The sequence below is a fragment of the Saimiri boliviensis genome, chromosome 5, assembly GCF_048565385.1.
Source record: "Saimiri boliviensis isolate mSaiBol1 chromosome 5, mSaiBol1.pri, whole genome shotgun sequence".
Classification (NCBI taxonomy): Eukaryota; Metazoa; Chordata; class Mammalia; order Primates; family Cebidae; genus Saimiri; species Saimiri boliviensis.
Window position 1 is genome coordinate 77,335,715 of NC_133453.1, and position 11,644 is coordinate 77,347,358.

General features: G+C 37.4%; 1 protein-coding gene across 1 annotated transcript in view; it reads left to right on the forward strand.

The window, feature by feature from the left end:
- The window catches only part of IFIH1 (interferon induced with helicase C domain 1), a 52,060-nt gene extending 41,882 nt beyond the window's left edge, over nt 1–10,178 (forward strand). The window contains exons 11-16 of the mRNA XM_003921929.4: nt 160–419; nt 3,181–3,330; nt 4,979–5,140; nt 8,988–9,178; nt 9,690–9,780; nt 9,880–10,178. Of these exons, the coding sequence (XP_003921978.3) occupies nt 160–419; nt 3,181–3,330; nt 4,979–5,140; nt 8,988–9,178; nt 9,690–9,780; nt 9,880–10,059 (1,034 nt within the window). The 3' untranslated portion in view covers nt 10,060–10,178. The remainder of the gene's footprint in view (nt 1–159; nt 420–3,180; nt 3,331–4,978; nt 5,141–8,987; nt 9,179–9,689; nt 9,781–9,879) is intronic.
- The last annotated feature ends 1,466 nt before the right edge of the window (nt 10,179–11,644 follow it).

An 11,644-nucleotide genomic window follows, 5' to 3' on the forward strand; every position in this document is an offset into this window, starting at 1 on the left:
ACTAATTTAAAGTTTAAATCATTTTAAAATTAATTCGTTAAATTTTGATCAACAAAACTGTATCTTTTTTTGGTGTACAAAATGGTGTTTGATATATGTATACATATGGAATGGCTACATCAAACTAGGTAACATATCAGTTGTAATTATTTCTTAAAGAAAACAATAAAATGTTGAAAAAGCTGGCTGAAAACCCAGAACATGAAAATGAAAAGCTGACCAAATTAAGAAATACCATAATGGAGCAGTATACTAGGACTGAGGAATCAGCACGAGGAATAATCTTTACAAAAACACGACAGAGTGCATATGCTCTTTCCCAGTGGATTACTGAAAATGAAAAATTTGCTGAAGTAGGAGTCAAAGCCCACCATCTGATTGGAGCTGGACATAGCAGTGAGTTCAAACCCATGACGCAGGTATAAATATCCTTTTGGATCGCTTTTCCTTTCTTTTCTCTTCTTTTCTTTTCTTGCAGACAAGGCCTTGCTCTGTCACTCAGGCTGAAGTGAAGTGGCATGATCAAGACTCAGCTCCTAGGCTCAAGCAATCCTCCAGCCCCAGCCTCCCAAGCAGCTGGGACTGTGGGTGTGCAGCACCACACCCAGCTAATTTTCTTTTCTTTTCTTTTCTTTTCTTTTCTTTTCTTTTCTTTTCTTTTCTTTTCTTTTCTTTTCTTTTTTCTTTTTTTTTTTTTTTTTTTTGGTGGAAAAGTTGTCCCACTATGTTTCCCAGGCTTGTCTTAAACTTCTGGGATCATGCCATTCTTCTGCCTCTGCCTTCCTAAGTGTTGAGATTACAGGCATGAACCACTGCACTCAGACTGGACTTCCTTTTTAATGCTGTTACTCTTCTCAAATTGTTTTTAGTCTTTTTCTATCAATCCTCTCACAAATGCGTTTACATGATAAAACATTTGTTTTTGAAATAAAATCTAGGTCTAATTGCAATCAAATTTGTGGTTTTTAAGAGGTTAAGTGTTGCTTTAGGAGTCACTTTTTTCCTGCATAGTTAGAAGAACCTTCTAAGTTAACTTTCCCTTGCAAAAATGAGTGACATGTAAATTTAATAACGAAGTTCAGAAGTGGTTGCAATATAATATCAAGTATAAAAGTTCAAACTCCCACAAAAATATGTGCATTGTAACTAGAACGATGCAAAATATGTTTACATAGAATGAGACCTATAGGAAAACTTGGAAAAATTAAAGAATTTGATACATTAGAGATTTGGGATTCTGGTGAGTAGGTTTTCTGTTCCTTTTTAAGGTGTTTTGTTTTATTTGTTTACATACTGCTTACTGTGGACACAATAGAAAACATTTAGATAAGAAAAAAGACTTTTGTAGACATTACAAGCATGCATGAAGCAATCATGTCTTGTTAGAGTAAAATATTCTTCTGAGTGCTAGTCATATTGACCCTGAGTCTTGCTGGGCAAATGGATACTTCCTTTATATTATAGTCATCACTATCCAAGCCAATGGAGCAAATTCTGTTTCAGTGTTTTCTGGGGAAAAAAAAAAATCCTGAAATGGTTTACTATAACTCTTTATATACGCTCTTCATGCAGTCATGTGAGCATTGCCAATAAAATTAATGCCGGGCAAAGCACTGTTTTCCTTGGATAACAAGTTTGCTTCCTTCTTTTTGGTGAGATGTAGTTTGCTTAACATGTTTTTCTTTTTGTCTTAGCTTCCAGAAAGCTACCAGGCAAAACTCAAGTTCAGTTTCACAGCCTCTGTGTTGATTCTTAGGAGTTCTGTTTTTAAATTTATATTATATTAGCATTAGCATTATGACTTTTACTGTAAAAGGGCTCAGCTTCTCTTTGAAAAAAGGTAGAGTACAAATGAACAGCCTATATTCAAGCTACTTTCTGCTCCTTATTCATTTTCAAACCTAGGGGCTGTATGCCAAAGTACAGAACATATTTCCTTCCTTCCCCACTCCTTGCATCCTCCGCTTGTAAACTGGGGTGGACGAATTTTTTAGCAATGGTGTTAGGCAGCTACATGATGTGACTTGAAGCTCTGATACTGTCTGGAATTTTTGTCATTAATGTTACTCTGTTGAATTAAGACACAGACATCTTCTGCTAAAATCCAAGGACATGTAATTTTTTATCGGGAGAAGTGAGGACAGGAGAGACAAATTTTCAGAGAGAACTCAAGAGAGGCCTTTCTACAGGGTTCTCCCACAGTTAGGAGTCAAATAAGGACTCACACTGCCTCTGAGAAGAAAGGGAGGGGGATAGAAGAACATACTTTTGGTCTGGCAGCTTTATTTTTGTTTAATGTATGGGGGCAAAAGACAGTGTGGATGTGCACCAAATGCCAACTGGACCAACAGCTTTGGTGAGAGTGGTTATGAAAATAAAACCACATTGTCCATATCAAGCTAGGTTTCTTCTCATTCATTTCTCCCACGTAAGGATGAGGGGATATTTTAATTTATTTATATTGACTTTCAAAATTTAGATTGTTTTCATTTGAAAATAGTTTTAATTACAGTTGTATAACCTCTTATTTTTATTTGTATTATCCCTTTATATAGATAATATATTTACCTCATTCAAAATTAATAAGGCACAAGGCATACCTTTAGACCTATAGTCTTCCAGCTCCCCTCCCTAGATGAACCCAATATTTTCATTTTCTCTTGTGCCCTTTTAGGAATATTCCATAGCTTCTCACTCAAATGACTCTTAAAGTGACCACATGCATGTACAGTGTGCATTTTCTCTGTGACTGAAAACAATATGTAAAAGCATCTCTGCGTCTTATCTTCTGAATATTAGAGATTCTGAAGTTAATATAATGGGGGAAAATGTCCATTTTAGCTTCTGATTGCCATATCCTCTTCTCAGCTGACAGCTCCTCCTTTCTTCCTCTGGAGTCACCCATCAATTTATTTCCTTGGCATAAAAAAATGGTCTTTCCACCTCCAGACTGGATGATGGAAATATTTTTGTAATTGTGTGGTAATCCCAGATTGGAAATCAAATGTTGTCTCACCATTATGTCTTTGTTCAATGCCAAAAACAGATGGCAACAAATCCGTGTATGATCTAATCCTTTGATTTACACTGACCAGTTGCAATTTATTATTTCTTGTCCTAATTAGAAGATTTTAATGTGTTTAGCATCACAAAATTTAATTTATTAAAATGTTTCTACAGAATGAACAAAAAGAAGTCATTAGTAAATTTCGCACTGGAAAAATAAATCTGCTTATAGCTACCACAGTGGCAGAAGAAGGTCTGGATATTAAAGAATGTAACGTTGTTATCCGTTATGGTCTTGTCACCAATGAAATAGCCATGGTCCAGGTACATTCAAATACCTCTACTTACTATGTTAATTTTTATTCGTGTGTTCTTATTTTAATTGCTTTCTTTTAGTTAAACAGCACAAAATATCTCTTTAGTTTTAAAAACAAAGCACTTTTCCTGTTAAAGGGGCATTTTTTAAATGCTGTGCACTGTTGTCTTTCATATTGCTGTCAATTCATATGATAACCAGATACCTGTTGTGTGTTTAAACATCAACTCCTTTTTGGCCATTTCTGTACCTTAAGGCTTTCCAGGACCGTGACAGTAGCCCCGTTTGTAAGCATCAAAAGCAGCCTCCTCATTTCTAGGATGTCTGTGAGCCCTGACCCGGACCAGGAATCTAAAGTATACTGTACCACAAAGTCTGATTAAGTAACATGCCCAAACCTGAAGGAGCCCTGCTGTTTCTGCATTTTCCTCCCTTATCCTTTCCATTTTTCTATATGTTCAGAAGATTTTATGATAAAATGTTGGTTGGGGGCAGACTTATAACTGCAAAAGTGAATGAAAGAGTGAGACATTCTAGTTTTCATTCACATTTCACTTTATTGCTTACCTATGTTTGTTAATGGCATTATTGTAACCTTTTGTTAAGTATGCATAGGTGTTATGATGATTATAGTTATACTGTTCTTCTTATAAAATTAACTAAAGGATTTTTTAAATAATTTAAACTGGATCCTTGAATAAATGGCAAGTCCTAGAAGACTAAGATAACCAGACTGCCATCAAATTAGAAAGTAATTTTATTTCAGGAATTTATTTGTAAGTCAGTGATAAACTTTGGCCAAAGTGAGTGGATCACAAGGTAAAGAGATCAAGATCATCCTGGCCAACGTGGTGAAACCCCGTCTCTACTAAAAATACAAAAATTATCTGGGTGTGGTGGTGCACACCTGTAGTCCCAGCTACTAAGGCTGAGGCAGGAGAATCGCTTGAACCCGGGAGGTGGAGGTTGCAGTGAGCCAAGATCGTGCCACTGCACTCCAGCCTGGTGACAGAGCGAGACTCCATCTCAAAAAAACAAAAACAAAAACCAACAAACCAAAAACTTAGAATGCATTTTTCCTTGAGGATAATTTTATATTTGGCAGTTAGGCTTCTGGGCCAGGCCATAGAAGTTTCTATTAGTCAAAATGTACCGAATATCACTTTCTTAAAGAGGCTTGTAGAAAGTTGTCACCATGTTAAATATGTTTCCTTGGGAAAATGTGCTAAAAATTCAATGTAGGATGCTAGAAACTGACTTGCCTTCTCACCAGGTGTGCTTCTCTCCATTCATTCCTCCCAGCTTTCTACCATGAAAGATGACTCCTCAGTTCGAGTCATTGATCATGGTTCTAATAGTTTGAGAGAGAAGCTCTGGGAGCAAAAAGGCCGGACAGGATGATACGATGTCATTGAGGCCTAACCATCATCACTCTAGAACACTCTTTCTGTATTAAAGCATATTTTAAGTTTTAAAGAGCTGACTTACAAGGAATGGGTTAATAACTAGCTTATTAACTTTATCCATTTGAAGACTGGCATGCTGAACCACCCAGTATCATTTCATTCTGGGCAATGAATACCATTTCAAGCAAAACCCAGAAGGATTTCTATCAGAGTGGGCCCTTTCATTCACTTCATTTGTTTGTGTTTTCAGGCCCGTGGTCGAGCCAGAGCTGATGAGAGCACCTATGTCCTGGTTGCTCCCAGCAGTTCAGGAGTTATTGAACGTGAGACAGTTAATGATTTCCGAGAGCAGATGATGTATAAAGCTATACGTCATGTTCAAAATATGAAACCAGAGGAGTATGCTCATAAGGTATTGTTGACCACCTCTGAATTTGATTTTCATTTAAAGACGGCAGCATGTGGTTGCCATTGATACCTCTGTGACTCATTCCCCAGACAAAAATCGTGCTGAATTATAAGTTTCTTTTTAATGAACTGTGCTTAATACAGATTCACATGCAGAGAATCAAGATCCATGGTGGGCTAGAAATTATCGGGCAGCCATTGCTTATTCCAGTAAAACCAACCATAAATTTTGATAATATAAATTTAGGCTGACTTGTTCCAGAAAGACTAGTACAACTCACTGATTCAATCCAACGTGGTAATTTTGGTTTTAGCTAATTTGTTTGTACGAGGACAGTTTTTTTAATTTCAGAAATATAAATGAAATGCCTACTGTGTGCCAGGCAACATTATAGGAACAGCCAAAAGAGGCAAACAAGACACAGACGACTCCTGCTGCATGAAGTTTGTATGCTAGTGTGTTCCTGGTGAGGTCTAGAGGAGAGAAACAGTAAACAAAAATTTAAAAAACAAGAAATATAACATAGATAAGTACGAGAGAGTTAGAATAGGATGATATGAAACACGTGACAAGTTGGATGTTTTCAATTTGGTGGTTGAGGAAGGTCTCTCAGTGGGAGTGACGCTGATGCTGGATCTGAATAATAAGAAAATACAGACTATGTCACCTAGCTATATCTCAGTTTACTAACACATAGTTACTTGAGTTGTGTGAAAGAATGCAGTGAAGAAAGAATGCATTTCTATAGTATTTCAGGAAATCCCCCATACCACTGAATTAAAGACTGTAACTACTATAATAGCAAACAATCCATTTAGAAGAAAATTCACACCCTTGCATATGGGTGTGAATGTTAGTTTCTTAACATTGGAATTGGCTCTACCTTAAATAGAGATTCACTAAAGGGATGTTTTCAAATTGGTGTGCATTGCTATTACCAACTCCAAGGTTTCCTGTCCAGGTTTCTACACAAACCTTTATTTTAAAACCCCATTAAATACAAGGCAAAGCAAACATTTTAGAGTATCAGTTCAAACTTTTGTCACCAAATTATGCCACTGGAAAGTTACTGCCTCCCAGTTAATGTCCTAAAAGAATGAATCAAATAGATGTTTACAAAGACTGATGTTTTAAGACTAGTTTTTTTGGGGATTAACACTAGGACAATCTCTGGAGTTTAAGGGTCAAACTCTTCCAGACATTGTTTAGAATAAGACAACGGTCCCTTTGGGAGCCACAGAATGGATTATCTTTTTAGGTCTCCTTTGGCCAAGAACCCTGCCCTCCTGAAACTACTTCAGGTAGATGAACTTAGAGCAGGAGTGGCAATGGTGAAGGGGGGCTACGTGCCACCTGTAGTCTGTTCAAAGCTTGCAGAAAACATTGCTATTGGGAAGATGTTTCCTTTCTTCTGATTTGAGCATCCTTCTCAACACAATCTTCAGCCAACCGTCAATGAATGGAGATAATTAACAGATAAAATCTTTTTTCCATGTCATAAACAGGTTTATACATAATAGAGCTTCTTAAAATGAAATCAGACTACTAGGAGCAAGTTGACAATCATAAGTGTTTTTCTCTAGCATTGATTCAACTTTTGCTACATTACTGCATTTTATTTGGACTTGGGCTGATTTTAGCTGTGCCTCCTCTATATTTATTATGAGCCCTTTTTTTGTTTGTTTGCCCCTCTAACTGCTTCAATTTCCTTTACTATTTTAGAGCTGGTTTTTTTTTTTTTTAGCTTCTTATGTTCTGGTTACAAATCTATACACTTTTTTTCTGTCTCATTTATACACATTTCTTAATTCCCACATGTATGTGATCCTATGATATATTACCTTACCAGCTCACTGAATTGTAATTGTCTTATAAAAGTAACCTATTTAAACTTCCAGGGAAAAATATTTCAATATATTATTTTGCTATTAATTACAAAGGAAATTAATCTTGGTACTTGCCTGATTAATCTATTATATAGACTCCAAGCTTGCTTGCAAGGGTTTAATCTCTTTTCTGTGCTATATATGGCTGCCTTGAATGGAGATCTAAAATGTAGAGTTAGGAGCCAAAGAGATGGGCTTTGTTCATCAGCACCGATGACTTACTTTTCTGAAAACCTTCCCCTCAGTCTTAAAGAAAATAGTTACTTCCTCAATTATTTAATATAAATATATCATCTATGAGAAGTCAGTTTGGAGGTAAATTATTCAAGAACCAGATTTTTGACTGTGAAGTTGGGTCGTTATAAACACTAGTCAGTCCCCATGTCAAGTTTCATATGTTAAGTAAACTAGATTGTTTCTGTTATGAAATAAGTGCTGATGCTACTCACAGAGCCTAAAATAAAGGTGTCTCTGGGCATATTCTCTCACATAAGGAATCTAGGCAGTGTTGACTCCATGATGTTATGAGGAATCTAGGCTTTTGTTTGTTTGTCTGTTTGAGATGAAGTCTCACTCTGTCACCCAGGCTGGAGTGCAGCGGTGCTATCTCAGCTCACTGAAACCTCCGCCTGACAGGTTCAAGCAATTCTCCCGCCTCAGCCTCCCAAGTAGCTGGGATTACAGGCACGTGCCACTACACCCAGCTAATTTTTGTATTTTTAGTAAAGAAGGAGTTTTACCATATTGGTCAGGATGGTCTCGATCTCTTGACCTCATGATCTGCTGATCTCGGCCTCCCAAAGCACAGGAATGCAGGCCTTTTCTCTTTTTTATGCCATTATAGCATTGGGCTTTCATTCTCAAGGTCAAAGATGGCTTTTAGAATTTTAGCTGCCACATCTTTATTCTAGGGAGGAAGTAAGAAGGAAATGGAAAGGGCAAAAAGTACACATGCCAGCTATCAAATTTTTAAGAAGATTTTCTGAAAATTCCACTCAACAGCTTTTTACATGTCATTGACTGCTGGTTTGGAAATGTAGTCATTTAGCTAGCATATTTCCACCCAGAATAAAATTATGGTTCTGTTCTTAGGAAAAATGGATACTGAGTGCGAAACTAGCAGTTTCTGTCACAAATGTGTAAAGAGTAGACTGATTAAGATGGTGAGGGGTCTGAAAATTATAAAGCATGAAAAAAGATTAAAGGAATGTGGGTGCTTATCATGGATTAGAGAAGATGTTCATAATGTAGTAACAGTGTTTAGTAAAGAGACTCCACGTGGAAGAAAGTTTAGACATATTTTATGGAACATAATTAAAACAAAGGGATTGGATGGGCACAGTGGCTCGTGACTGTAATCCCAGTACTTTGAAAGGCCGAGACAGTTGAATCACTGAGATCAAAAGTTTGAGACCAACTTAGGCAACATGGCACAACTTCATCTCTACTAAAAATCTGAAAATTAGCTGGGTGTGGTGGTGAGCACCAGTAATCCTAGATACTCAGGAGGCTGAGGCAAAAGAATTGCTTGCACCCAGGAGATGGAGATTTCAGTGAACTGAGTTAGTGCGACTGCACTCCAGCCTGGGCAACAGAGCAAGACTCCACCCTAAATAAATAAATAAACAAATAAATCAAATAAAACAAATGGGTAGGCTAGACAGAGAATTTTGAGAAATTTGAGAATGTTGAGTATTGCTAAGGACTTTCTCACAACAGAACTCTTCTGAAATGGAATGGGCTACTTTTTGAACACTTGAAGGTTCCACATTTTCACGGTTACAGGAGATGATTACATACTAAATTCTTTGGAGGATCATTACCTCATATTTTTATTTCCTAGACCATAAGCTAAGTGTGTATTTTCACAACAAAGACCTCTAAGTTTCAGGAGACTTACTTCTATGAAACTGTGAAAAAAGAAAACGAACCTAAAACCACTAACTCTTCCTTTCTCTGTGCAGATTTTGGAATTACAGATGCAAAGTATAATGGAAAAGAAAATGAAAATCAAGAGAAGTATTGCCAAGCATTACAAGGAAAATCCGTCACTAATAACTCTCCTTTGCAGAAACTGCAGTGTACTAGCCTGTTCTGGGGAAGACATCCATGTAATTGAGAAGATGCATCATGTCAATGTGACACCAGCATTCAAGTGAGTCCAGAAAGAACCATTTTAAAATTTTTTTCTACCGGGGTGAAGCAGGTTGCATTGTAAATGTTCTTTCAAAATAGTGCCAATGAGATTTTACAACTCTCCCTCCTTTAGCCCCTCAATTATATTCCTATTTCAAATGTCTATTTTTTAAGTAAACTGCACTGGGGCAGGAAAGGAGAAGTGTAAGAACCAAAGGCATTTTGGTCCAAGGCACGTATTTTTGTATGCTCATCATTTGTTCTCAAATTTCTGAACAACTAAAGTCAAGTTAATATAACCAACAAACTTGAAAGAAGTTACAAAAGGTAACGTGCCCTTTGAGAGATACGTGTAGAAGAGAAAGATTGCCTGAGTTGCCGTAACAAGCCTGGGAAGCAGGAGGGAAAGAAGGAATGCCATGTAGAAGAACGCATGCCTGTGGATGAGCTTCAGGAACCCATGAACAAAAAACCCATTGGCCTTTTGTCAGTTCTCTGTGATGATTTTTCTTCCCCTTTGATACTTATAGGGAACTCTACATTGTGAGAGAAAAAAAAACACCGCAAAAGAAGTTTGCTGACTATCAAACAAATGGTGAAATTATCTGCAAATGTGGCCAGGTGAGTCAGTTGCTGTGGATCTGATTTTGCTTTAGCCAAAAGGAATGTTTAATTGCATGTGCATTTAATTTTCCTCTTGCTTTCTCTTTTATTTTCCAGGCTTGGGGAATAATGATGGTCCACAAAGGCTTAGATTTGCCTTGTCTCTTAATAAGAAATTTTGTAGTGGATTTCAAAAATAATTCAACAAGGGAAGAATACAAAAAGTGGATTGAATTACCCATCACATTTCCCGATCTTGACTATGCAGAACACTGTTTATTTAGTGATGAGGATTAGCACTTGATTCAAGATTCTTTTTAAATACTATCAATTAAACATTTAATATGATTTTGATTAATGTATTCATTATGCTACAGAGCTGATATAAGAATCAATAAAATGATTGTTTTACTCTGCATCGAGCTCTTTTTAGGAACATATTATGCATTATCCATCATGTTGGTGGGCAGGGGTAAGGAAAATTTACCAATAATTCTCATTAGTGTGGAGCATTGTAGTCCTGTGGAAAGAATGATGGAGTACAAATGAGAATTCAAGGTACCAATCTCAGGTCTGTCACTAATTGTCAGAATAAAATTAAGCAAATCAGTTGATCTTTCTGAACCAGTCTCCTTATCGATGAAATGATCATTACGTTCTCTGCTTTTGCTTTTTATTAATTTTTTATTGCTGTATAAGGAATTGCCACAAATTTAGTGGCTTAAAACAGCACTCATGAATTATAACGCATGTCCTGTTGGTCAGAAGGGCAGGTTTCTCTGCTCAGGGTCTCACAAAATTGAAATCGAGGAGTCAGCCAGACAGTGTTCTCATCTGGAGGCACAGAGGAAAGAATCCACTTTCAAGTTCATTCAGAGTGTTGGCAGAGTTTGTTTGCTTGCAGCTGACTAGGACGGCTGTTTTGCTATCTGTCCACTGGGGATTGCTCTCAGCTCCAGCAACCCCCCCACCATACCACACGGCACGCTCAAATCTCTTTCACAGCACAGATATTTGCTTCTTCATGGCAAAGAGAAGAATCTCTGTCTCTCACGTCTGCTAAGATGGAGTCTTAGATAGGTTAACTGTAAACATAGAAGTGACTCTCTGGTCATATCCATAGGTCCTGCCCACACTGAAAGGAGATTATTTAGGGAATCACTTCAGCCAGTGGAAATTGTGGGGATCATCTTAGAGCTTTGCCTCCCATGTCACTTCCCCAGTCTTTGCAACTAAATGATGTCATAGGAAAGCACTTTAAAAGCTATGAAGTACCATTAAAGACCAGTTGAGGAGCAGCATCAGATAGCTTAAGGCTTCCTTCCTAGGCCCTCTCTTCAGGGAACATAATACTATGCTGCAGAACTACTACGTAGCAGTGGCTAAATTCTGGCTGACCATTAATTCCAACAAGATTACCCATGTCCCTGGACAGCTGTTCACCTCCCACTCTAGAATCAGTTAGCAGTGAGTAGATACTGGGTGTTATTGGAGAATAAAGAGAAACATGTCTACCTCTGCCCCTCCCAGAACACCACAGACAATTCTCCTAGGAGAAAAGCAGCCTCTTTTGAAAAGGAAGAGCCTCATTATTCAGACAGAGCCACAAATGACCATTTTAACCAAAACTTAGCAAGTCTCACAGATGGCTTGCTCCAAGGGAACAGTTACCTCCTGTGACTAAGGAGAAACAAAATGTTGGAGGGTGTGAAAAGAACATTCCTCTGCAGTTTTGATGGATTAATCGAGTTGATATTATAATACTTTTGAATCTTTTCTTGATAATACCTAAGCAGAGATGAATATTAACCAATCAGATCTCTTGGGTATGCAGGAGGACAAAAGAAGACACACATAATTGATGGTTTTCTTAAAATACTTT